General features: G+C 43.3%; 1 protein-coding gene and 1 long non-coding RNA gene across 8 annotated transcripts in view; one reads left to right on the top strand and one right to left on the bottom strand.

The window, feature by feature from the left end:
• GRAMD2B (GRAM domain containing 2B) overlaps positions 1 to 27,150 on the top strand; it is a 90,926-nt gene that overhangs the window by 44,037 nt on the left and 19,739 nt on the right. For 4 of the 6 annotated variants that reach the window (XM_037005219.2, XM_037005220.2, XM_017673997.3 and 1 more), the window contains exons 2-3: positions 23,700 to 23,819; positions 27,039 to 27,150. In XM_037005219.2, coding sequence (XP_036861114.1) covers positions 23,700 to 23,819; positions 27,039 to 27,150 — 232 coding nt within the window. Of the gene's footprint in view, positions 1 to 13,582; positions 13,699 to 17,555; positions 17,716 to 23,699; positions 23,820 to 27,038 lie in introns of all 6 variants that reach the window. The other 2 variants (XM_037005222.2, XM_017673998.3) reach the window with 2 other exon arrangements.
• Positions 39 to 27,093, bottom strand: LOC140846260 (uncharacterized). 2 transcript variants are annotated; one of them, XR_012125280.1, is made up of 3 exons: positions 26,997 to 27,093; positions 20,083 to 20,175; positions 39 to 10,588 (listed from the first exon to the last, which is right to left on the bottom strand). It is a non-coding gene; the product is annotated as an uncharacterized lncRNA (long non-coding RNA). The 2 variants fall into 2 exon arrangements; XR_012125281.1 differs by having other exon boundaries at positions 27,009 to 27,086.

Raw genomic sequence — 27,150 nt, 5'->3', positions numbered from 1 at the left:
AAACTGATTGATTATGACACGTTTTATTATCATTGTCCTGTTTCTGTAATTCCCTGGAAAATAGCCCCTTATTTGATCCTAACAACTTACCTATTATGCTAGTTGTGTTATATAACATAAAACGTAGTCCTCTGAGAGCCTCTGAACCGTCAAGAATAGATTTCTTTCCCTGCGTCTCTCCCTTCCTTGCATGATAATAAAGTTCCACAATATACAAAGTCGGACTCATTTTGACATGAAGTAGGTAGATTTATTATACTTGCTCTTGATTTGGTCAGAATCTTTTCTGAGAACTTCACAAAGAATCACTGCACCTTTTCTGAATTCAAATTCTAAAATCACAAAATGTCAGGCCTCTCCTCTGAATCTGAGATGAGAGAATAATCAATGGCATATGAGCTGGGAGAAAGGCAGCCGTTAACAGCTGGCCAAAGACATTTCCTCGTGTTCCCGACATGTACCCGGTAGTTCTGTGTGTGGGGCTCACGGTGAGTGTCACGGTGATCACCGAGGTGAAGATAAGGCCTCTGCCCCCGGGGAAAACATAGTAGAGGAAAGGGGTAGTTTGTCTTGAGATTTGCTCATCTTTCAGAGAAGAAATGAGATAGCTCCAGAAAATATATCAAAGCTTCGATGAGATGAGGTAACATCCTTCTTATGCACCAGCCACTGAATATACGTGCAATGACAGAGGTACAGTTATCATCACATTTGATACATAACAGAGATCCAGTGACTTGGGCAAGGTCCTAACAGCCGTTGAAGTGCTGGGGCCAGAATCCAAATGCAGACGGTCCAACCTGAACCAGCCTCCTGAAATCAGGACTTACACAACCTCACCAGCTCAACGAAAAGCAAAGATGCAGAAGGCACGATGCCTCCCATGAGTGTCCGAGCATCACTGAGCAGATCTCTTAACTTTTTCTCAACTGTAAAACTAAGGCTCATTTCCATTTCACGGTTCTGTGAAGCACAGGGGAGAGAGAGCCTCTGCCGGTGGCATCTGGGCACTGGCACTTCCTCTGTGTACTGCCAGACACAGGTACCTCTCAGGGTCCTTCTGTGTTCATCTCTGCTCAGACCCGGCCACGGGGAACATTACTGTTTGAGGTGCAGCTTTACACTTTCACTCATAGATTCCAACTGTTAAAAACTACACTTGGGTTCTTCTTTGCACAAGTACAGAGTGTTTCTGCAAAGTGCAGTGGCTGCTTTGTTTAAAACCCATGCAAATGTTGTCTCTTTAAAAGCAGTAACCAAAGGAACCCAAGAACTTTGAACAAAAATCTTGCAATCGCACATCTTTTAGAAATTCTTGTGGAGTTACTTTCACAGCCTGGAGCCCATTCTTTGAATAGTCATAAGGTTGGCAAATCCTTGACAAATCCTTCTTGAGAATGAATTCAATGTTGGGGAACAGTCCAAAGCCAAATTTGGTGAATAAGGTGGATAACAATAATTTAAATACCTTTAAACCACTCTATGAATAGGATCACTTTGGATCCACAAACAAGATATGACTATAAAAATAGTAAGACTGACTTTCTGGTATTTACAAGCCGATTTCTACACTTACAAATTTAGGTTTATTACTTTGTAGCCTCATTATGAAAACAGTAAAATGCTATTATTCAGTCCTAAAATCATTTTTCAGTGTTTATAATATACCCAGGAAGGTGCTGGGTATATCAAAAGCATAAAACAATACTTTGAGGATGCAATAACGTGTTTTTCTTCTTTAAGAGTATACCCTATGTATGAGAAAGATTTTTGAAAAAGTGTCCACAAGTTTAGACAATGAAGTGCAGGTTTAGCTGTCAGAATCTTCTTGTACTTCTATCTCATTAAACATTCTTGGAATTTGTACATAAATCATGTTTTTTCAGGTCCCATTCCCATTTCATAGTTTTCCACCACATGGGCCTTTTTCACTGTATGCAAGGCCTTACTCCTGACTCTCCCACATGATAGCTATGAACCAGTCCATTTGTGTCTAATCTGCTAGCTAATATCTGGGCTGATTGGCCTACTACCTGGTAAGTCCCAGAGCCTACTTCAGGAAAAGTATATTTTCCCCTTCCATGTCCTTGACTTTTGGTCAGAATGGATTTATATTAGCATAGCACTTTTATCTGAGATCTGATTGTAATACTATACTGTTCCATAACTTTTATGGGACACATCTCCACTCTTCTCCAATCCAATGGCATTCAACAAGCATTTACCTGTCGCTTACTTGGCGCTGGGAATGCAAGGTTAAATGAGATGCATACAAGGTCCTTTAGAAGCTCCCAATCTAGAGAGGGGAGACTGGGGTGCGTGTGCGCACACACTAATTCCATGTGATAAGACACATTAATTCCATGTGATAAGAATTCCACCGTAGTTATTAACTGCTGGTAGGAACAGAGATGTAAGCAGTTTGTTTTTCTTGAGGTGAGCTAAGCAGTGATGTTTGAAGTGAGGTTTGTGGGAAAGAATTTGGCCTCTGCTGGAGGAAGAAAATTATTCTCAGCAGAAGGAAGAACAAGGATAGGATAGTTGAAAGCTCACATTCATGTTTTGGATGAACACTTAGGGGTGTCCTGTGGCTAGACGGGCTCGGGCCAGGACTGGGATGGACGTGGGGTCCCCATCTGGAATTCTCTTCTGCACTTTGTTCTCCTCCTTCATGTCCAGCTCTGGCTGTACCACTGACTTCTTTGAAACTTCGGGGGAGTGTTCTCTCTGGTCTTGTGTCCTTCTCTGTACAGAAAGTGTGCCAGCTGACCTGATTCATTAGAGCCCTTTCAGGCTGGGGTACGAGTCTTTAAAGAAACTGCCCTACTTCTCTGCACTTTTCTGTAGCCTTTGTGTAAAGAACTCTATCAGAGAACAAACTGAGGAAGTTTTTTGAATATGAATAGAATCCTTGCTTTCTCATGTGGTTAGGCCTCTTTTACTTATTTATTTATTTTCTTTCCCTAGGAAAACTTATACCTGGTCAAGGCAGGACTGCCACAGCAACATACCTAAACTGTCCTCTTACGCATTACTAGATGTATCTCAATGTTCATTCACGTTGCATTCATACAATCCTGCTTTGCCCTTTGGCTGTAACAGACAGGTTACAATGCGTTCTGAACCAGCCATAGTAGCGACATCTGTTCAGGTAATTGAGTATAAAACCCATAAACACAAATCGGAACCAAACTCACTTGATCAGTAGAATTGCAAGTTACTCTGCTACATACATCACATCTCAAAATAATCATATTTTGCACTTGAATATAGAGTACAGTTTAAGATTAAGAAGCCCTTTTCTGCAGAACTGAAATCAGGGATACTAGTTTCCCACTTAAACTTAGTAAGCATTACAGCATTTTTAAAGCACTTCATTATCATTAAAGTACTTTCTTTACATCCATAGTTGAATTTAACACACATTTTTTGAGGACCTACTATTGATAGGTATCATACTGTTCACCTTTGGAGTAAAACAGCCAGTTTATTTTATCAGCAAAATGGGTTTATTTAGAAATAATAGGGGAATTGCAGTTTGGGACAAGCAAGCTACAGCAAAAGCCACAGGCAAGTCCGGAAAACCAAGGAGAGGAGTGGAAATCGGGGTGTTGGGAGGGGCTGTTATAAACAAAAGCCCATTGAGGAAACTGGGGGTTTGGAGGGAAGTGGCTTTTCTCTGGCTGAGCTGTGACAGCCTCTCACTGGCTGGGCTGTTCCTGAGCAAGAAGAAAATCTTCCCTCCTCCTGCTGGGGTAGTGAAGTAGGCTTCTTCCTGCTGGGTCCACAGAGAGGTGTGACAGAGTGGTGGCATGGGAGAGCTCCCCACCTGGCCTCTATCTCCATTTTAAATGACTCGATTTTATTCAGTTTCATAGTGCTATGTGGTTAAGGATATTGGGATGTATTAGATGTGGATCCTGCCCTCAAGGGCATTAGAACAGGTTTCTCTATAATTTGAGCCATATCTTAATGTAACAGTAAATATGAATTTCTACCTACCATGATAAGTAAGAATATATACGAGCATTTTAAAGAGAATAGTGGATAAGAAAGGCCTAGTGTGGGGATGGAGTAAAGACTTCTTGGAGGAAATGATGCTACCTAAGTTTTGGAATAGGAGTAAGCCACCCATCTTACCCCTTCCCCCGCTCCAAAAAAAAAGAGGGAGAAAGGTTGGTCATCCTATCTGGAAAGGATAGCCCAAACAAAGACACAATGCTGCAAAACAGCCTGCTGACTATGAAGAACTAATATTTCTAGAATGTGAAATGTATCATAATGAGTGCCAATAGATGTGATAGGAGCAGTAGATGGGAGGAAGGTCACCACGGCAGGTGGTGCCATGAGGTGCTCAGACTGACCTCTGAGACATGGGAGCCACCAAAGGGCTTGCCAGGGATGAATTACAGTCAGGTTTTAGTGTTTCAGAATTGACTCTAGTAACGAGGCTTAAGATAGATTTTTTAGAGAACAAAACAGAAAGCAGGGATTAGCCAGCTGTGAAACGATCCAAGTGAGACTGTTTCAGTAAGAAGAATATGGGGAGACTAGGTTGGAGAAATGTCAAGGGGATAAAACGGAAGGACCTGGTGATGGACTGGATGAATACAGGAAGGAAGTCAAGGTTAGTTATTCTTAGTTTCTCTCTCTAGAAAGGCTGCATGGATTGTCATGCCATTAGTTAAGCCATAGAACACAGAAGGAAAAGAAGATTTGGGGTATTAAAACGATGAGTTCTCTTTTATAAAAGTCAAGATTGGGAGAGGTCCTTGTCTTTTATACAACAAGAAATATATTAGGCCTTTGTCTCCAGTTCATGGCACAGAGCTCCAACATGGAATTTCCTGAGTGATATCAAGGCATGTCTTGTGTTTTTCACAATGAGCCCCATAAATCACACCTCAATTTATACTGATGAGGTGACTTAGGATAGGGCCACTAGAGAGCCTCAGGGTGGGGCTGGGCACCAGAAAGCATAAGTGGTAAGAGGATGGGAGCTTTCAGTCCCACCCCTAACCTTGTGGCAGGGGGTGGGCATGGAGATTAAGGGCTATTAAAACTCTTGAACAACAAGATTTTATAGGACTAGGAGAACATGGAAATATCAAGGATTGTTATGTGTCTCTATGCCGAAAAGCATGTGGTGGGAGTGACGGGGTGGGAATTGGAAGGACAGATTCCAGGCAGAGGATGGGAGGTTAGAGGTGTTCTATGGACACAGGATTTCTGTGTGGAGCAATCTGAGCAATGATCAAGCGAGGCATCAACTGTGACAGATGAAGTGAAATTAAAGGTCATTGGAGTTAATGCCACGTGACTGGAGGCCATCCACATGGACACTGAAGGATCCAGATGTCAAAAGTCTCCAGAAAAGGAAAAAGGAAAATGATTAGTAGGTTAGAGGATGAAGGTAGTACGGAACATTAAATGCAGCTAGGTCAAGAGTAGTAACCCACAGAGGGCTGACTTTCCGTAGGCCAAGTATACGTGAAAATTGATTTTATTTTTTAAACTCAAGAAACAAGATACAATTAAGTTGACTGATTATCAGAAAAAAGTTTTAAAGCAATTACCATTTTACCAACAATAGCAAATTAAAACAATAACTTGCAGGGAAAAGTCCAGATAAGCAACAAAAAATATAAAATACCCAGAAACAAATGTAAGAGGACTTAAAACAATACACCTACTAAAGGCGACAACTTAAATAAAGAGGTTTACCTTCTTTAAAAAGGAAAACTTAAAACTATAAAGAAACTGTGTTCCTTAACTTTATGTTCCGTGCAGCAGACAAAATCTCAATGACTCTCCTAAGAAAACATGACAGAATTATTCTGCAATTCTTCTGAAAGAATAGCATGTAAGAATATCCAAGCTAAATCTATACAATAGACTTGTGGCTTGTCTGATATATCTCACTCTATGGGATTTAAATTTTTCACATCTCACCAGTTAACTCCTGATCTCATCTTCAGCCACCTTCTATACCTGAATATTTTTATCAGTCATAATTTTCAAACAAACTCACTCAAAACTCTATTTAAAAAGCATTTTCCAAAGTGTATTCAAATGTATGCATTATGAAACTTACAGATTTTCCTGTGAGCCTCCTGCTTAATCCCCCCCCCCCTGCCCCCCGCCAACCCCCAGGTGGTTCTACATAAAAGGTCCTTAAGCCCCACTGTGAGAACCAGTAATTCATGGAGTTCATAGACTGATCTTAACAGAAACCATATGGTTCAAGCACCCGACAATGACCTGTCACGGAGGAGAGAAAAGCTCTTCAGCCTTATTTGTCTTCTTGGGCCTAGTTTTGGTTAAGTATTGTTTTGGTCTGTGTGTTTGTGTACTAAGCCAGGGTCCCAATAATTAGTTCAGAGAAAAGCCCTCCAGGCAAAACCTCAAGGCTGCAGGGCCCGCCTACACCCTCTCAGTCTGTCTCCAGTGAGGACCTTTCACCCAGTCGTCTACTGCTGTCTCCTGGGATGTGATGACGCAGTTGATGGCTTCCCTGCACAGACAGTGCCTTTGCTGTCTCCATTCCGTAAAACCGGCTTTAAAAACCGGCTTTCTCTCAGGTGCAGTGGAAAGACGCCATCAGTGATTTAATGCATTCTTGTCATTATGTCCACAAGAGTAAGAGATGCCTTCCGACACTGCCTCTCCCCAGCCCTGACTTACCTTTTCAAAGATTATTCCAAAGAACTATAGGTGGCGCACAGGGTGGCGGCTCCGGGGGCACACAACGGTGGTGGTAAGGGGATTCGGGGACACCACAAAATAGGGCCTTTACCATTATCTCCCACTATCAAGCAAATCATACCATGCATGTAAGTGCCTTAAAAACAAGCTGGCTTTCCAGCTTAGAAAAGCTGTTTCTCAGTGTTCTTCCTATGATAATCTGTCTGTTTGGCCACTGAAGCCCTTCCAGGAAAGGGTGGGAATGATTCTTATATAAAAGCTGTTTGTCATAAATGGAATTCTATAGGATTCTGTCCTAGGAAGTGGCAGGAACCTCTTGCAAAGATAAGGGCGTAGGTAGCATTTGTGGCATGTTTATGATTGATAAGTTCTGAGAATCTAATGCCTGTGAAAGAGCTGATCTTTGCACCTAGGATCCCCTATCTATTTCAAACCCACATACTGCTTGCTTTTGAGGTGGGTACAGAATTGTCACTTTCCCTGCAGATTCTCAGTAACAGGCAGGCCTGTGGGGAAGCCCAGACAATCCCGAGTGGGGGCATAGCCCAAACGCCTGGTGACGCACAGTATTGAAGGGCCAGAAGAAATGGGTGGCTGAGCTGCAGCCTCACCTCCTGCTCAGGTTTCTCTCTAGACTGGCCCTTGGGTGATGGGGTAGAGGGGAGGTAGCAGAGTGGAGCAGCCACAGGGTGAGGCTTAGGCAGGATACAGGTGTGGGCCCAGCCTCCCACCCAGAGTCATGGGAGCTCATGTGTAGGCTAGGTACATTGTTCCAAGTACAACTAGCTTATTGTTGAACTGTGTGGTTGCCCATCTATTTTCCTTCATCCCCAGGAAAACCCCATGTAGCCCAGATGTTGAGATTAGGGAGTGTCATTTCTGTGTCTTCCTCTCCCCAGAGTAGCCAGAGCAGCTCAGTCCCCAAGATACCAAAGGGGGTCCCTCCCATTGCCAAGCCAGGTGGACTAATGCAGGGAACGTGAACTTCCCAAGGCCCGTCCTGGACACTCAGAATACCTAACAATGTGCCTAGAGATGCTTCAGTCCACTCCAACCCTCAACACTGGAGAGGAGAAATAAGTTGCCCTCTACCTTTCTGAGAGTTCATAACTGAGACTCCTGTGATAAAAGACAGGTTAACCAGAGAAAAACAGAAGTTAATTCACCTGTATACCTCATGTACATGTGGGAAATACGCAGGGAAGAATGGTAACTCCCAGATGGCTTTAAAATTTGGGAGTAAATGCTTAGTAGGGAAAGGGGAGCAAGGAGGAAGGCCTCTCAGGGGACAGTAAATGATTTTTAGGAAAGATGAATAAGCCCTTAGAAGAATTAGATAGGTAGGTTGTTTTGTGACCAAGTTTGTCTGGGTGTGATGTGGGCTTCTAGTCCCCTCTCCAGTGATAAGAGTCATTCCTCCCTCCTGGGAGGAGACTTAGGACAGCTGAGTTCCTTAAACGGCTCTGTCTTAAGGACAGATGAAGGGAGTTCAGAGGGAGCTTCTCCCTGCATTTGCTGTTCTTCAAGGGTCTATAGCTCAAAATAATCAACGTATCAAAATGGCATCTTTTGGGGTGGCATGCCCTGCCAATCTTCAATAATAATGCATAATGCTAATACCTTCCCTCAAGAATAGCTAGATCTCACTTATTTTTTCAATGAATTATAACTGTTCATCTTTTTTCGATTTGGTATTGTGATTATCTTTTTTTTTAATCTTCCAGAACTATGTGCTGCAATAGTTATAGATGCAAAGGTAAGGTGGGGATTTGCTCCCAAATAAACAGGAGGTGGGAGGAGTGGGCAGAGACTTGGAGGAAATAAACTGGCCATAAGCAGATAATCATTCTTCTATTTTGTATATGTCATAGCATTTTCATAGTAAGTAGTTGGAAATTTTTCTAATCGTTTATGAAAATAAGTGGTTACCTTTAATTATCCAGTCAGCTGAGTTGTAAATTAAGTATTAATCCCAAAAAGTAAACCAGTCTGAGTTCTTCTAATGAAATCTATGACTGATCTTCAAATATTGTCACAATTCCTGTTGTCAATACCATCTAGCTTCATTGGTCAAATAGAAAATGCATACCCTTCCCTAAGCTCCTTTATCCAGAATTTTTTTAAATGAAAAAAAAATATATGTGTTTTCTAAATTCAAGTTCGATGTGATGGAGAGCAGCTGTGTGCAGTACAGCTCTATAACACATGCCGTGGGAGGGAGGACCTGGCGGAGGCGAGGAAGCCAGGCCCTTATGAGGACACTGAGATACAATAAACATCCCTCATGAAGATGCCTCTCCCAGAAACCAGGCATTGGGCTGCCGTGCGTAGGAAGCCACCAATCGTGAGCTGTTCCATTTTAGAGGTGTAAATGAAGAAAACCAATCCTGTTTTCTTCCAGTTTCTGGGAATATGTGATATTATCTAAGCACTGCCCTTTAAACTCTTATAAAAGCAAAGCCAATAAAATGTGGCGGCCCCTCCCAGCAGTAACAATGAGTTCCTGTGGCTGAGTAAACTGTGCTACCTTTCACACAGTTCCATGGGAAGAAACGGTAAAGTGGCCTCGTTTCCTCATAGAAATGTTTCTTTACCCACAGCCTTTGCAGGATTGATTTCAGTTGGATCGTGGTCTGAAAAGTTGGGAGGGTGGGCCATGGCCTCCCTAAACCTGCCCCTGACTAGTTTAGTCTGAGCTTGCCAGAACACGATCCAACCCTCAGCATTAAGCCTCCGAGGCCTTTCTCGTGCCAGTCTTCCCAAGTCCAGGATTTCCAAGTGAAGTACATGCCCTCCTGTTGCTATTTATACTGTCTGGTGTAGCCAGAAAAGGCTTGCAACTAAAAATCAGAATGACCTCTAGTGCTGGTGGGAGAAGCACAAAGTTCTTACTGGAAATGAGGGGAGCACCCACCTCCCTTGGGATACAGAGACTGGTATGACATGGACCCTGCCCTCCAGGGATTTATGGTGTAAAACGGGAAGAGACAAGAAAACAGTAGTCTATTCATTAAGTTTAAAACAAACATCACTTGAAAACATACAGCTGCCATGGCAGTCATACCTTCCAGGGTACTGGGGAGGAACATTAAAAAACAGAGGGTCAGTCCTCAGGCACAGAGGGGTTTGGAGAAGCCTTCCTGTAGGAGGAGACCCCTGGCCAGAGCTAAATCTGGGAAGGCGGGCAGTGCTTGCCCCCACAGCCCCAGCCAAGGGCTCGGGGAAACAGGGCAGGAGGTCAGTAGCCAGTGAGGGAGGTTCCTGATCGCAGAAGGCCTCCTGTTCTCATCGTCAACTTTATGCTGTAGGCAGCAGAGAGCCTAAAGGACTTTAAGTGGGGTGGGGAGATGGTATGAATATTATAATATATTTGGGCTTTTCAAAGATCACTGGGCAAAGTGATTTTTCCATATTGACGGGAGGAGGCGTGAGATAGGAGGAGGAAGGAGTGCAGACAGGAGACACTCAGGATCCCGCCTAAACCAAGAGAACTGGAGGCGAACAGGAGGGGGCCTAACAAGAAAATCGTAAGGAGGTAAAACGCAGTGTTTGTGTCTGGCTGGGTTTGGTGGAAGAAAGGCAGGCAGGCTCAGAGCAACGGAGGCTGCAGCCACCCAGAGCGTCACGTGGCCCCTCGAGGCTCTCGGCCTCGTTTCCTCATTTGTGAAACACGGGTAACACCTGTCTCACACACTTGCCTGATCAGGTTGGCATGAGGGCCGGTGTGGTACCGTGCTGTGGGTGTGAATGCTCTTCGGGAACAGCAATGCAGAGGTAAAGCCGTCTGGAAAATCCCACAGGAAGGCGTGGCAAGGTAGACGGAAGGGGCAGAGAAAAGGTGTTTTCCAAAGCAATGTATTTTCAGCATGTGAAGAGAAAACACCTATTGTGGTGGGAGAAATTAAAGAGAGGAAATAAGGATGTAAGACTTATTATTAAAATCTATTCAGACTTAACTGCTTATTTCCTTCAGAGAGGTGCTAATTGTCATGTATAAATTACATTAAATCTGATTCCTCTGTCTCATGCAATTGTCTGTAAAATATGGGGATAAACATTTCTTTCCAACAGCAGTGAGGACCTATTAGTTCTACAGTTGTTTCATATTTTGATACATATAATATTTGTCATATAATACCCATACATATCATATGATATATAAATATTATGAAACATATATTATGTATTATGATCTAAATATCAAATCTGTATCTTTGAAACATACATGTACAAAACAAAGGGACAGATTCTAGTGAGAACCAAATACAGCTAAGAGACAGTTACTAGGTTTACTTTCATAAGTAGATTACATTAACACTTTTGAACCTTACAACTTGGACTAAAATGTACTCTTCATTATTTTTTGTCGTAAGATAGCATGAACTGTTGTTTCCTTGAGTTAGTGTATCTAGTTTCGAAGTGTTCTGGTTAAAACACCAAAACCTTTTACAGAAAACTGTTTTCTCAAGCATACAGGATTCCTTTTTTTTAAAGTGACAGTGCTTTTCTTCTCTAGAAGTTGTGTCCCATTTATTTTTCATTAAAAAGGAATCCTGAGTTTTACTAATAATAGCCATTAAGCAAAGAGAACTTCCTTGTGTGTTAATGACATCCGTAACGTCTGTGCCTGTTTTCATCACGGCGGGTGATGGTGGCAGAGGTCTGAAGCTGACTTCTGGGACCTCTCTGTGGTACAGCCCAGTGAACACCCTGAGTTGTCCTCATGCACATGCAGTTCTGAACCATGAGACCCATGCACAGGACGTGAGGAACCAGCACTGCCGAGTGTGGGTCCAGAGAAACAAACGAAAGACAGGTTTCTGAAGTGCTCGCTGATGCTATTTTGGACTCTTGTGGCAACTTTTAACACTGCTGCAAATGGCCAGGATCTTAGTCTTTAGCCATCTGGCTTCGATGTTCTGTTATTTTTTTTTTTTTTACTCCTACATAGAAACAGAGAGACAGAGTTCCAGGAACTGAAGAGTATAAGAGGCAGGAAAGTAGTCACCACATGACAGCCAGGGTGGCGGAAGGCAGCTCCTTTGTCTGACGCTTCAGCTCCCAGCTCCTCCTCCAGCAGCGGAGAGCCACAGAACCGCAGCTGTCTCCCTGGGTACGGGGTCGGTGGTCCACAGAACAAGAGTAAACACTTCTCTCTTCCCAAGGCAGCTTCTAAAGCGCCTGCGCTGTGTTTCATTGTGTTTTTTTTAACCTTAAATATTACTGTGCTATTAATAGGTAAAATATTCCCTTCTGATTAAATACATGTATTTCTGGTATGGTCCCTCCCTCCTCTCTTCTCTCTCTCTCTCTGAATAAAAGTTATTATCATATGTATGGTAACAAGAGAAATGAAATTCAAGAGGAGTTTGTAATAACATAAAGGAGTGTCCTGCCCCTGAATGTGACTGGGGAGCTCTTGCTCTGAGGGGCGCCTCCTCCCTGTCCCCTTGCTCTCCCTCCATCTGCTGCTCAGCCTGGAAGAATTCCTCTAAATCACATCTCCCTGACATGACTGTCTTCTAGTGCTCATCTCTCGGCAGGCACGCATTCTCTCACGAGTATCGTCTTCATAAAGGGCCCCCCAATCCTCTCATGAACTCAGACCTCCATTGCTCAGTGGCACCCATTTCCCTCCACCTGGGGGTACGTGCCTGTGCTGGGCGGTGCCGTGGTTTTCTGCTCCCCTCTCAGGTTCTGTACCCCGGACACCTTCTCTTTGGCACTCCTCACACACAGGCCTCTTGCTCGTCCCTGTCCTCTCTCCTTTGGATGCCCTGACGTTCTGACTTTTGCTTAGAGTTACCATCCTGCCAATTTTGTGCTATCCTTGGTCCTCTGTTCCTTTAAAATGGGGTCTCACAATGACATTCTCTGATGGATTCCCCACTGACTTCTGAAAAATCCAAAGTAGGGCTGTGAACATTTTTTATTCTGGGTTTCAATGGGTTGTTCTGACAGTGGGTTTTTCGTGTCTTATGTGTTGAATCTCCTCATTTCAACCATAAATCTTTTGAGAACAGGGACAGTCCTTAGATGTTTGCTTTTTCCTTCTTCCTTACCACGTTCAGGATGCTAAAATTTCTTTAAAAATGTATTCAATATGTCTCCTTCAAACTAGAATATAATTCGCTCAGGGTCGGGGTCTTTCAATATCTTTTGTATTTTTACCTCCAGTCCTTTTTAGAAGTTGTTCTTCCACCAGCAATCGTTCAGTGTCAGGATAAGTCAGGATAAGACACTTCAGTGTCAGAATCAGCTCATGAGAGGACTGGGGGGCCCTTTATGAAGACGATACTCGTGAGAGAATGCGTGCCTGCCGAGAGATGAGCATTAGAAGACAGTCATGTCAGGGAGATGTGATTTAGAGGAATTCTTCCAGGCTGAGCAGCAGATGGTGGGAGAGCAAGGGGACAGGGAGGAGGCACCCCTCAGAGCAAGAGCTCCCCAGTCACATTCAGGGCAGGTCAGGTTGTGACCCTACCCAAAGCTAAGTGAAAGAACTTGATTATCCTTAAATTCTAGGGTTCCTGCTCTGGGCAACAGGTGTGCTTGACCAGTGAATTTAGCTATTTTGACTTATCACATGGCACATTCTTTTTCTATATTACCTCCCAAAGAAATATTCTCAGTGACCCAATTGCTCTCTATAACCTAAATTTTAATTTATAGTTATCTCTAAAACACCTGAGATACTTTTCATGATATTGATGATATCCTGAATATTTGCCATAATAGCTAAAGATTTGTTACTACTGTGCTTTCTCTAAATATTTTTTCCTGGATTTCATGCCCCTATTCTTTTGCATTCTATCTTTCTGTTTCAGTAAGCTTCCCATTCTCCTTTTAAAATCTCTTTCCCAAACACATCCTTTAGGCCAAGAGCCTTAATTAAGGAAGATGTCTTCTAATATATCTGAGGCATAGGAAAAATGACTTATCCTGACACTGAACAATTGCTGGTGGAAGAACAACTTCTAAAAAGGACTGGAGGTAAAAATACAAAAGATATTGAAAGACCCCGATCTTGAGAGAATTATATTCTAGTTTGAAGGAGACATATTGAATACATTTTTTAAGAAATTTTAGCACGGAGCAATACAACAAACAAAACACTGTTTAGACCCTGAGGGTGTCAATAACTAAAAGGAACTCACTATCACCAGCATTGATCTTCCTTTCCTGAAAATTGGGAAAGTCAATTGCTGCCTCCTTGATGCATTTTCTTGTCATTTTCTTTTGTTGTTTTCCAATTGTGCTTGGCCTCAAAATAACACTGCTGAGAGTTCATTTAGCTTGATTATGATTTTGCTTATAAGTGTTTCTTCTAACAATGAAGAAAGTCTGTTCAAGTTTCCATATGGTTTCAAACTGTTGCTCATCTAACTAAATGATCCGTTTGAAAAACAAGTTTGCACACGGCACGGATTCAGAAAAAGAGAAAGTGGAATGACAGCCTTTTTCTCCCCTTTTCCACCATCAGCACAACCTCTTCCAGGAGATCTTTTAGATCACAAGTGGGAAGGAGTTTACTATGTAGGTTTTGAGAGAAAACTGAACCCTAAGCAAGCTCTTTTTAAATGCTGATTATTAGCCTGAACTACAAGTAGACATGAAGTTGTCCAGTCAACAAATATTAATTGCATGGTTTCTTATATTCAGACATTGGAAGTAAAGAGATGGGATTCTATCCTAAGGGCATAGAATTGGGTATGCCTGCGTGGAACAGTGGATAGCTGTGGGCAGTTAGGAAGGAACAGAGGAGCAGAGAGGATGGCCCAGTCTAGAAGGACCAAGAGCCACCGCACAGAGGGAGGACAGAACGTAGGGCAAGCGAGGCCTTGGTGGGAGGACCAACATGGCTGAAACAGAGAGTTCTTTTGAAGAGCAGGAGACCGTGAAACTCTGGAGTGTCTTGGCCCATATCCAGATGCCGCGTTCTGATGCTCAGTAGAAAGCCATTGTCGATTCTGGAGCAGTGGGGTGACATAATGGAGGCGGGGTCTCAGGGAGAATCGGGCATTGATGTCCCAGAAGACTTGGAGAGGGAGATCCTGGGGATCGCTGCTTTGTGCTCCAGAGGTGGATGGGAAACTGTTTGCAGCTGCAGCCATTCTCTACTGTTGACTTCATCTTAAGGCAGTGACAAAGCCCTTGTGGGTTGTTTTTAAAAAAATAATAATAAAGCTATTTGGAGCTGGGATTCTGTCCCTTCAGAACAGAATCCTGACAATTACATGCTTTTTGGACTTACATGAGTTGCTTTAGGCTTTGTGATATAGAAAAACAGAATTAGGAGAAAATATAAAGGTGAGAGTGACTCACATGCTTGTTCATGGGACAATGACTTGTTCATTTTAGAGAGAACAGGGGGAAGCCATGCGAGACCAGCTTAGAGAGGCATGCTGGGCCCGGTGGTGGCCGGGCTAAGCTGTCACTCCAGCCCTCACACTGCAGCCGAGTGGTAGGTTTTATTCTTTGCTACAGCCACATGCTTGGGATTCAAGAGAAACAGTTCCCAATTGGCAGAGTCCTTCCTCAGCAAAGTCAGGCACTCTTTTTGTTGTTATTTGGAGCTCTTTTGGTTTTTTAGGTACAGCTTTCCACCTGCTAACATATGTCTACTACCCCTAAAACTGGGTTTGCAAAACCAGACTTCCACCAAAACCAATTCCTTCCACCAAGCTACATTTCTTCCTATGTTCCCTGTAACCGTTGGTGGCAATGCTATCTTCTTCCCCAGGTAAGCCTGGGGTTTATCGTGGACGCTTCTCTTTGCCTGCTGTCTGTACTTGTCCTTGTATTATCTCTGGATTATCTCTCTAACACAGTCTGCTTCTTGCCTTCAGACAACCCCCCTCCGCCTGTGGCCTACACACACACACACACATGCTCTTGTACACTGATACGAGCACAATCCTCCAGATGCATGTATCTCATTAGGCCCATGATGTATGTGTGGGCAAAGGTGGGCATGTAATTCCTCATCATTTCATTCTTTCTGTTTAAAAAACTTGCATTAATCCCCAGTGGCCACCAAAGGAAGTCTAAAAGCTGCCCTCCCTCTTTTGGAGTCAAACTTCACAACAACCTGCTTTCTGCTGCCCGTTATCCAGAAAAAAAAAACTGCTCCATCTCCTTGTGCGTGTGTGGCTCTTCCTTGTCTGCACATTGTTGCCTCTGCCTTTCCTTGTATTTTTCATGCCCTTTTGGTATCTATGTACTCAGCTCAAATGGCAATCCTTCCCCAATAAATTTGCACAAATATAAAGTCTCTTTGGGCAGAGAGGTGGCACAGATGACCACAGTGTAATAATGGAAGGTTTCGATTTTTTCCAACCAGAGGATTTCCAACAATATTTTTATTGTTTTATACGACAAAGAGAAATTTAGTTTACACTTATGTTTTCTTGTGCCGAAATGTATTTCTGTCAGTTTTATTATGTGTCTAAATTAGAAAAGACATATTGTCCCACCCCCATACAGTGTCCTGTTTATTTCCTCCACAAAACTTCCCTGAATTCTCCTCTTTACAGTCAGATTTCTGAATTCCTAAGGTGCTATGTTTATGGCAAACATCCCTTAGAACCTACAGTATGCTGTATTCACCCACTAATTTAATTCCCATTAAGGCTCAATCCCTTGAGAGCATAGCATCTGGCATTATGTTCTACACAGAGTAGGAATTTGAAGACAGTAAATCCACTATTTTTATGATCTGCGTTGTATTTTATGTCTTCTCTACAAGGTTAGAATGTTTTTAAATGTTTATCAAAATAATATAGCACATTAAAATTTATAATAAACTCAATCACACCTCTCCCTTTCTCCATATGCCTCCCCGGTAGCTTCTTTTAACTGCACCTAATTTTAGTTGTAATGGTTACTTCATTATCTTTAAAAATGTATGTATCCTGCTCTTACTTATTAAATTTAAATGTTACCTCTCAACTTCTTGTTTTGATGGAACATACGTCAACTCACATGAACTCCCTGCCTACCTGTTCTTACTCCCAATTTTATTTTTTAATTTTATACATTTTTAAAATTGAAATACAGTTGAGCTACTCCTAATTTTAATAGGCATATCTAATTCCTATTTTCTTGCATTTATCTCTTTAAATAATACATCAACCTACATCTTCATTAAATCAATTTGATTTGTCCCCTTTTTAGAAGAAATGAGTAAAAGTAAACTCCACCCCTCATTTACCCTTCTGCTCATGTTTTTCTTAAAAATAACTTTTCTATTTAGAAGTCCTATTCATTTGATACAGAAGAGTCTGGGTTAAATGTGTCTTGTTTTTCCATCCCAGTTTTCTCTTTTTGAATTTCTGTATCTTGATGTTATCGTTCAACCCTTTGGTTAAATATATGGTCTCATTGAGGTGACATCTGAATAAAGACTGGAAGGAGAGGAGGTGGAATGCCATGTGACTATATGAGGGCACAGCATGCCAGGCAGAGGAAACAGCCAGTGCACGGGCTTTCTCGTGCAAGCTTGGAGTGTGCCTGCAGTGGAGAGGGTGAGGGGGCCAGTGAGATCATGGGGTGCAGGGCAGGTCACAAAGTGCCTTGTGGGCTGTTAGGAGTTGGGACTCTGGAAACTGAGGAGTCAAGGAAAGTCTCCTTTTCTACAATATTGTGAAATACTGTGTTCTGGGCCTTTCTCCTCTTGGAAGATATTAAGAAGGTTTTGGGGTTTTGATTTTCTTGTTTGCTTAAGTTTTCTTCTAAAAGTCAGTTTCCTAAGGGTTTTACTTTCTTGTTGGTTTAGATTGGTCTTTTCTTTAAGACTTCAGCTTTTCTTCAAGGGTCTGGCAATCCTTTGTCATCATTTCATATTTAAGAATGAAGAACAAGGGGGAAGAAAGAGAATGGGGACTCAAGCACCTGTCCTGGGATCTTCGGAGGAACATGGAGAAGCAGTTGGCACTTAGCTGGGGACTACCATGTTCGGAATAGAAGGATGAAAAGGGGTTTCCTCCGGGGCTCCATCCCTCATGCCAGGTACCCTGGTTTTCTGCACCTAAGTTGTTTTATTTTGTGTGTTTTTCCCTCATGAGCAAGGTGTGTCTGCCTGCCATTTGGGTCTGAGCTGGAGGCTGGGAGCAAAGAGAGGGGTCCAGAGGATTCTCACACACACACACACACACACACACGTATGCACCTTGAATTGAATCATGTATTCATCATCTCTTATATCCTCTTCCTATGGTACCTTACTGACCTCTGACAAACAGACGCCCTGTTCTCTTATCTTCCATCAATGCCCATATTCTGATCTACAGCTTCCTCTACTTCACTGCGTGAGTTCATACTGTACTTTCTACTATCCATTTTCCAGAAATTTGGGGAAACCACTCCTCTGATAGTTTCCCTGCATTATGATAAGCAGGATTATTACTTCTTCTATAAATGCTCGTGTTAACAGGCCTCAGAAGGGAGAGGCAAACATTTGTGCTCCTGTTTTCCATATTGAAGTGGAAGCCTGTAAGGTTTTATTAAAGGTTCTGCTGAAACCAAAAAATGGTGGTTTTTTTGGTATTCCTTTTTTTCTATCTGTCGGTAAGCCTACCAAGGCAAATAAAGTTGTTATTATGTTTTATTTTCACATTATGCTGACCCCCTAACAATAATAACTCTTCAAATTCTTAAGATTACTTATTTAAAAAGTCACTTTTCAAATATTGCCAAGAATCAGTGATGCAGTTATAAGAACCACTTTCCCTAAATGTTTCAACCTACAGCCCATTAGAAAAATTGGCAAAATGACTGTGTAAGTAGCTGATTTCCTAGAACATTAAAAAAAAAACACTCTAAAATATTTGAAAATGCGTTTATCCTTACTCATTAGAAGAGAAATGTAAAAACTATAGTGGGATTTTTTTTTAACCTCTCACATTTTGCAAAGATCAAAAAGTTTTAACACTGGTCATCTTTAAAATTATTGTTATTTATGCCCCAGGTACTCTACTAGGTACTTTGAATCTTTTTTTTTTTTAATTTAACCCTTCACTAGCAAGAATGTGTAAACACTGCTGTATATGGTGGGCATGGGTCACAAAACCTCTAACAAGGGCAATTTGGCAATAAGTATAAATTTTTTTAATTATGTATGTTTTGACACAGCAGCTCAGATTCTAGGAAATTATCCTATGGATATGTTCACACATATAATAAATATACTCGGACCTCTGTTGCACTGCTGTGTGTAGTAAGACTGCAATCCAGCTAAATGTCCATCAATGAGGAACTGGTTAAATGATAATTCATCCATTACAGTGGAAGTCTATGCGATCAGAAAGGATGGAGAAGCTGTATGTGTACTGACGGGGAAAGAGTACCAAGACAGAGCAAGTAAAAAGAACAGCAAAGCATAGAATAGCATGCTATTGTTTGTGCTTAAAAAAATGCACACACTCTTATGCACACAGACCCCCTGTAAAGACATGTAGGGCTGGGAACAGTAAGAGCCTCTGTGGAGAGCAACAGGGCCACCGTGACGCAAGGATAGAAAGGACATTTGTATTCCATTTGTAACCTTTGAATTGTGTATTTGTGCTTCTCGTACCTATTCAAAAATGAAAATGTAGGTAGATAAATGCAATGTAAAGTTTCTAGACAAAGATATACTATATCAGAATTATAAATGAGAGACTATTCTCCCTGACTGATAAAAGGTCTAGCTGGGGAGATTCTGAATTTATTTTGCAACCGGAGGGTCTTGGAGAGGTCCTGGTCTCTATCGCCAACTCCGGCCCCTTCTGCACACATTCTGCTTCCTCTTCTGGATACTGTGATGTCTCCCTTGGTACTGTGGCTGATGCCCAGCCGTTCCCAGAGCCTCCCTCTGTCCGATAGCCCATCTCTTTGCTTCCCAAATATTGCCACTTTTGCCAGCAAGCCATACAGCCACTAAGCAGGCAGAATGCCAAAACCAAGGGTCTGTATGGCCCCAGGTCTTGGCCAGTCCCGGGGCACCCTAGGTGTCAGTACAAGGCTTCTCCAGTGCTCCCCTGCCCCAGATCTGGCCTGAATCATGACAGTCCCATTTCTAGGACCTTATCCCACTGAGGAGAGCCTCTGGGGAAATATATCTTCAAGTCACTCTAAAGGTTTGTTGGCCAAGACTGTGGTATAGGAAATGGTGATCAGGGATTTTTTTTAATGACAGTGCGTAAAAACGACCCTCACCCATACCGTAAGAGAGTTCAGTGATATTTTGTATTCCTTAGCTTAGACTACTTTAGCTTGATGTTAGAGCCCAACACAGGGGTTTACAACTGTAATTAGAAAAGAACACAGCTTCCTAGCCTGAACCACAGAGAGGCACTTGTTTTCATTTACCTGTAGAGATACAGCTTAACTGCTCACCTGAGATGCCCCTTGATTATCATTCTGCCCAGTAGCTACATGCAGGTGATGATGGCTGAAGACAACGCATTCCGAGCAGGAGCGACTGAGGGCCTGAAAGATCGATGGGACAGGGGAAAGGGTGCTGAGTGTACCTTCCACTCAGAGAGATTCCCTCCGGGAGGAATGATAATTAACCCCGTGTAAGAATTCAGTAATGAAGAATTGTGAAATCCATGTCAGGTTATCACTCTAACAAGGCCTAAGAATTGACAAGCACCACACTATTGATGGTCCAACCTGTTTTTTAGTTATAGATTGTGTAACAGTGTGTGGCAGTGACTTACTGAAACCAGAGCTCCTCAGTCAGTAAGGAAAATGCTGTCCCCTAAGAGGTACAGTCCGGCTTGGCTAACCTAAGCATGACTGTGTCTCCCTGCTCAGAAATTCCCACTGAAAAGCTTTCAGAGACCATAACTGATGCTTAAACTGGGCTGGAGATGAAGGAAGAAATGACATGGCCGTGGCCAAGTGAGGGTTGATCCGTGTTTCCAGCATCGTCTGCTGCTCCTATGGATACTTAAAACTGTCACTCACCTATCTATTTCACCCACCCAGCTCAGAGCATCCTGCCTGTCTTTACTGACCCTTTCAGTAAACATTTGTTTAAAGAGGAGGATTGGGGTTTGTTTTGTTTTGTTAGTTGACTGTTTTAGTCAGCGTCCTTGAAAGGACCCTGGCCTCTTGTTTAAAAAAAAAAAAGAAAAACATGATTTATTTTCATGATTTAAATGAGACCTATTAGTTTTATCTCCCTTGTCAGCCAGAGCCCAGCTTCTCTGTGGCTGCTCTCAAGTTACTGAGGGGTCTTGAGGAAGCCCCCTTTCCCCTCCCACACTGTTCCCTCCAACACAGGCCAGGTCTGCTGTTTGGATTCTACAGTCTCAGTAAACTGCTGGCAAGACCTTAGAGGTGAAGGACTTGCTGGGAATAATCGCTCCTGTGTTAGGAATTAACTTGCTTGAGCTTCTGTAGCTATCTAAATAAATAAAACTCTGAAATAGAATAGGCCCATAAGTGAATTTCACTTCCTCCTGGAAACAGTACAGACTTAGTCCCACATCAGTCAATGCATAAACGACCACAGTGAGTGTAATGCTGAGCTGAGGGCTGTGGGAAAAAAATAGAAGCTCCCTGCTTTTAAGGAGCTTAGTCTAGTAGCTAGAGAAGTAAGACATTAGAAGAAAAAAGTTAACAGTACAAGGCATTAATTGAGTGGGGGCCTAGTGAGTGATAAAGGGGACAGCAGCAGAGCCGAGCCTACTGGGTTGGAAGGCTTTGCAGAACGTGTGCCTCCGCACCCCCATACCCAGGGGAAGCGCCTTCAAGGGGAGAACTGGCGCTGGAGACCAAGCATCTGGGTACAGAAAAGTGTGGACACTGTCTAGAAAGAAGCCATTTTTAGGTGCAATGACTTGAATGTACTGTCATTAGAAGACACGGCTTAGGTGTGTTGCTACAGAGGCATGCACTGCATCTACTCAGGGCTAAGCTAGGGGCCTTGGAACAGAACCACCATCTGTGGAGAAGCACTTAGTACCCTGCACACAGCCTGGCCAGGAGGGGCTGAAATCCAGCCAAGCTCTGCTTCTCCAGACTGTGGTCCGGGCTTTTGCGCCCACAGCAAAAGCACCTTATCTCTGCCAGGCTGCGTATCAGGAGGGCTGCATGCAGAGGGGCACCTTTTTATGAGTGCTGCTTAGCGGGAGTGGCTCTTCCTAAGCACACAGAGGTGCCAGGCAGCGCAGTGAGGGCTCTGCCTCTGCGTCATTATCTGACCCTGTACAAAATTCAGTACATGTTTGAATGAATGCTGAGAGGGCTTATTAAAGTTCCACACACACTGAAAGAGGGACTCTCAAGTGGATTTCTGTCTGATGCTTCTGAAGAATAGGACCAATGTGTTTGTCTTGAGGGTGGAGAGAAAAGGCAGAGACATGCTCTAAGGCTCCTTAACGGTTCTAAAATTCTTTGAGTCTATAAGCTCAACTTGATGATAAATTTAAATAAAATCCTCTATTTAAACCAAAACAGCATTTTTCTATTAATATTTCAGGGCCTTCCATGTACAGTTGAGCTATGCACTGAGCCCTTCTCACATACATAAGTGCTTTCAGACCTTTTGAGAATTGAAGGAGAAGGCTGGGCCTCTGTCCTTGAACATTCATCTACTTAGGAAAAGAAAAATGCTCACTACAAAGCATCAACCATGCACAGGGATTATTAATTGGATACCTTGTCAGATATACATGGTCTTGATTTTGACCCGACAGTCGGTCCCCTAGTTGGGCTTGACTTTTCAGATGCTATTCAACGTGGTCAGCAGGCAACCACGTCACTACAGCTGACCAACAGCATTTCCTGTCTGTGGGCCATTTGCAGGTGAAAATACCAAGTGGGTGCTAGATAAGTATTAAAATGAGCCACAGTGTCATAGCAATGCTATCTTAATACATCTTCTTTACACTCAGCCACCATAGACTCTCACATTCTCAGAACGATCTTTTGTGAGTCACATGCTGTGCAGGCTGGCTCCATGTCTAGGACCATCTTTTCCCATTTCCCATGTTCCTTCCTCTCCTCCTTCCACATTAGAAATGGTTTCCCCTGTTCCTTATTCTGAGAAAGCTCACTTCTGTGTCCACCACACTGGGTCAACCTCCATTGATGAGTGGTTTCATTATGCAAACCAGCTTGACTTGACTTACTTACCCCTCTACTGCCTTTTACCAAGGTCAGACCTAGTTTTCCAAAAACCTACTCACCATGATTATATAACAGCACGTACATAGACCCTGTGCAGTATAAAAATCAGTAAGATTCTCAGCCCACCCTGGAGCTCTCACACTGAAGAGCTAATAAGATGGATGGATGGGGCAGGACAGAGAGAGACTGGGAGAGTGGGTGTGTACACAGAGGTCTCCCAGATGGCCAGATCGGAGTTGAATCCCACCTCAGGCAGATACAAGTTCTGTGAACTTAAACAAGATACTCAATATCTGAGAGCCTCCGATTCTCCTACCTGAAAGATGGGGGTAATATTTCCCACCTAGCCTGGTCATTGCGTGGATTGGAATCTGTCCACTGCTTGAAGAAGTGCTTGGTTAAGATAACAATGCAAAACAGGACCTGTATAACTACAAGAGAGGGCAGTAAGTGACCTGAGAGAAGTGCAAACAAAGGCCGGTGGGGGTTCCCAGCCGGAAGGCTCACACCTGGCCATCAGAGCACGTGTGCGAGGCCCTCCCAGCCTGCAGGTGATTTGCAGCATGCAACCAGGAGGGCCGAGCTGGGCAGTGCAGGGCCTGGGGCACAGACCTGGGAGCCAACAAGTCCCTGCAGAGTCAGTTGGACGAGTACCTGCTGAAGTAGGCATGGCCTGGAGCCACGGCCCTGGGGCACCAGCTGAGAGGCGTTAGAATGGAGACTCGGAAAGGGCCCCACTGTCCACATTGACCTCAGCCTGTTGTGGGGACTGAAGATCATTCCACCCCCAGGAAGCAAGGTCACGTCATCGTTTTTCTACCCAGCCCCCACCTCCGGATGTCTAAGGTGAAGTGGTTTTCTCTCCTCTCCAGCTCAGAGGCTGAGAATGGCGTGGAGGAGAAAAAGAAGGCCTGCCGGTCACCGACAGTGCAGTCCCCTGCCCCGTCCAGTGAGGCTGAGTCCCCAGACCAGAAGAGAATCATTTCCCTGTGGTGAGTCCTCCCCTTGACGCTGTTCTCATGGGCCTTCTAGGGAGGGGCAGTTGCTGGGAGGAGGTGGTGGTGGTGTTTGGTTTTCGGGGTTGTTAGAAGAGTGAGGATTGGCAAATGCCAGCCTGAGAAGGAAATGGGGTGCTTTTCCTGGACGTCCCGGTGCCAGCTCTTTCCAGCAGCACCTTCTCTCCTTCCTGCCCTGGCCTTCTGCATAATACCTGCCCTCTTTAGAGCTGGTTTGGCTAGCTGATAAAGCCAGGGGGGGGCTCCCTCTGGGGCATAGATTTATAAGGCACCTGGAAAGGCTGGCCAGGCTGCTGGTGAGGCCCACCCAGTCTGGAGGGCAACATGTGCCATCTCACTTTCCTGGCAGCCATGAAAAAGAGCTGCGGGGAACCCTACCCGGGATCCCCATGCAGGGTGTGCCCATCATGGGGAGTGGGGCACGCACCTGCCTCCTGGGGCTGGTGCTGGGAGCCATGGTCAGCTTGGTTGTGAGGCTGGGAGGGGACAGGCAATTCTGAGATGTGGGGCAATGGTCCCCATCATTCTCAGAGGCACCAACTAGGTGCTTGCTCTCACAGGGAGGAAGAAATAGGAAGTTGCTTCTTGGCCCTTAACAGATAACAGTTAAGCCAGTAGCCAGTTACAGGTAAATGTGGAGTGATTACTCTCCATCACTGTTTGAACTATTATTTGGTACTAGTATTAGCATAGATTCAGTATTATATACTGCTGCCTTCTGTATCTTTTGCCCTCTGCTAAAGGGTGATCAAATAACTCCCAATTCTCCCCTTCATCCTGGGTCCCTTCACTCAGGACCAAGTGTAAGTCTTCACTCTTCCCCAGATTTTTCTTTTCTGTCACTCCCAATTATCTGTCCATCTGTTCTGTGTGCCTGTTTTAACACATCTCCCTTTTAACCATTCTTTCAATAACTACTTCCCGTCAGAGCACCCTGCCTCTATCACCAAATGAGTGAGTCTCTTCCCAAAGGCACAAAACACGTTGTTTCTTGTCTTTCACCACTCTTGACTGGCTGCAGCAGGCACGAGAACACCGCTGGTTCTACTCTGCCTTCCCCAGGCTTCAGATGAGAATAATACACCCACCGTCAGGGCATGCTTGTTAGACTTCATGGGTGTGTGATTCTGTAGTTGCCAAGATCCCCAGGCCTGGTTTAATGCTGTGGTCTGGCTATCTGGAAATTCTTAATTTTTTAATAAGGGGTGCCACATTGTAATTTTGCACTGAGCTCCTGGTCCTGCTCATAGTCAGCTGGAGAAAGTGAGAGTCACACAGTAAAGAAGACGCAAAGAAATCAATACTTTGTAAATTAGCACCCTTCCCGCCCCCAGCACAGAGGCCAGTACTGTGCATATGGGTCCCTTCTGCTTGTGGCTCTTGAAATCATCAAGGCACAGCTGCCCCACCTGCCACTCTTACTTACAGTCCGTAGTTCTTCAAGAGGTCTGATTGTTGTCTTGGCAGTTCTATTAACACTTGTTCATTTGAATCGATTTAGCAGATCGAATAAGTAATAGGTAATTTGAGACTTGTAAAATGATTTTATTTTCAAGTATAAATGCTTACTCAGAATTTCAAAAGAACTGATCCCTAGAATTCTAAAGAAATTTATATCTGCGAATAGGTTCCATGGCTGGCAGCTGAAATCAAATCTGTGTACCTGAATTGATGAGAGGTATTTCCCCTGTGGTTTCAGCGTCACAGACCCAAACTGTTAGGGCCAGCAGGGGCCTAGGCCCTCACATAGGCCATCTTTTCACATCTGAGGAAAACAGTCTATAAAGTTTCTCATTTTGGTAATTTCTGTCCCTCATAATACCACCCAAATTACTGAAGATTTCTTAGTCTGCTTTGAACCAAATACTGTTTTTAACTGAGCCTCCTTCTAAGGAATTCTATATGGAATCATGGATTTCATGTGCCATTTTTCCCCAATTAAAAAAAACTACATAATTGTATCATAAAACTTTGTCATATATGATTGACCCTTGAACAATGCAGGGGTCAGGGACACGGACAAAATCCATGTATAATTTTCAAAGCCCTCGAAACCTAACTACTAATTAGCCTACAGTTGATACTGTGGCAATAAATGATAGACTAGTATGTACATATATTCATGACATATCTGACTTTTTCTTAATTCATCCAATATTTCTAGGCTACACAGTTCATCTGGGAGTTTTTCAAATTGTCACGTCTCCAAAAATTTCTCTAATATATTGATTGGGGAAAACATCCATGTATAAGTAGACCACAGAGTTCAAACCCACGTTGTTGAAGGGTCACACATGCGTTCCACTTGGAAATGACCGTTCACTATAGCATTGAAGATACATACAAATTCACACATCCACTCAAGTGGACAGCCAGAGCTAGAGTCATCTTAGAAAGAGATCCTGAAGCCATGAACTCTGCCCTTGTGAAAACAAAGGAAGACTTGACTTCCAAACATGTTCTTTCTTATCCTGATTTCACTTCTGTATTTTCCCACTCCGGGGTGTTTTGTTTTTCTTTTCCTCATACCCACTGCCTGCTCACCCTGTTAGACCCAGGGCATTAAGTGCACATCGTCCTGTTGATCTCCTCCTACTGCCTGTTGGACTTTCTCTCCTCTCTCTACAGACCTCCTCCTAACACCTGTGATATGTTTTTGTTTTGGTCCTAAATCACCTACTGCCTTTTTAAAAAGATGTTTGGTGCACACGCAGGCTCCTTAAGGATATAGACTGTCTTGTGTGCCCCAAGACATTTAATGCAATGCCCCATGCAATTAACACTTGATAAATATTAATAGAATTCTGAAACATTAAAGTATTCTTTAATGGAGCTATAGCTGCAGTTTTGTTTAAAAATTTGCCTCCAGTGCGCCTCTGTATACTGCTTAAAATGTTTCAAAATGATATAATTATTTTCACAGTTGGACTGATAATTGCTCCTGTCTATGAGTTATCATTTCTGCAGTTTGCAGTGACAGCCTCCCAAAACCATCCTGGTCTCGTACAACACTATGCTATGTAAAATGCTCTTAGAATATTATGAGTGGCTATTGATGTCAAAAGAGAAAAATGAATGTCAGGTTTTCCTGTGAGATGGCATAATAATCAAGATTTATCACAACACAATTAAAGAGTCACATAAAAAATTCACCTTAAAATTCACCTTAGGACTCCCTGGATTCTCTTTCTTCAGGTCAAAATCCAGTTTTGATGGTGCCTCTTTAGCAAGTGAGAAGAACGACTGTAAAACAGAAAGCAAAAATGACTCTAAGATTGAAAGGAAAAAGTCCTCATCTTCCAGCCAG

This window comes from Manis javanica, chromosome 14 (genome assembly GCF_040802235.1).
Source record: "Manis javanica isolate MJ-LG chromosome 14, MJ_LKY, whole genome shotgun sequence".
In the NCBI taxonomy this organism is placed as follows: domain Eukaryota; kingdom Metazoa; phylum Chordata; class Mammalia; order Pholidota; family Manidae; genus Manis; species Manis javanica.
Note: the sequence above shows the minus strand (reverse complement) of the source record. Positions and strands in the feature narration are given on the sequence as shown.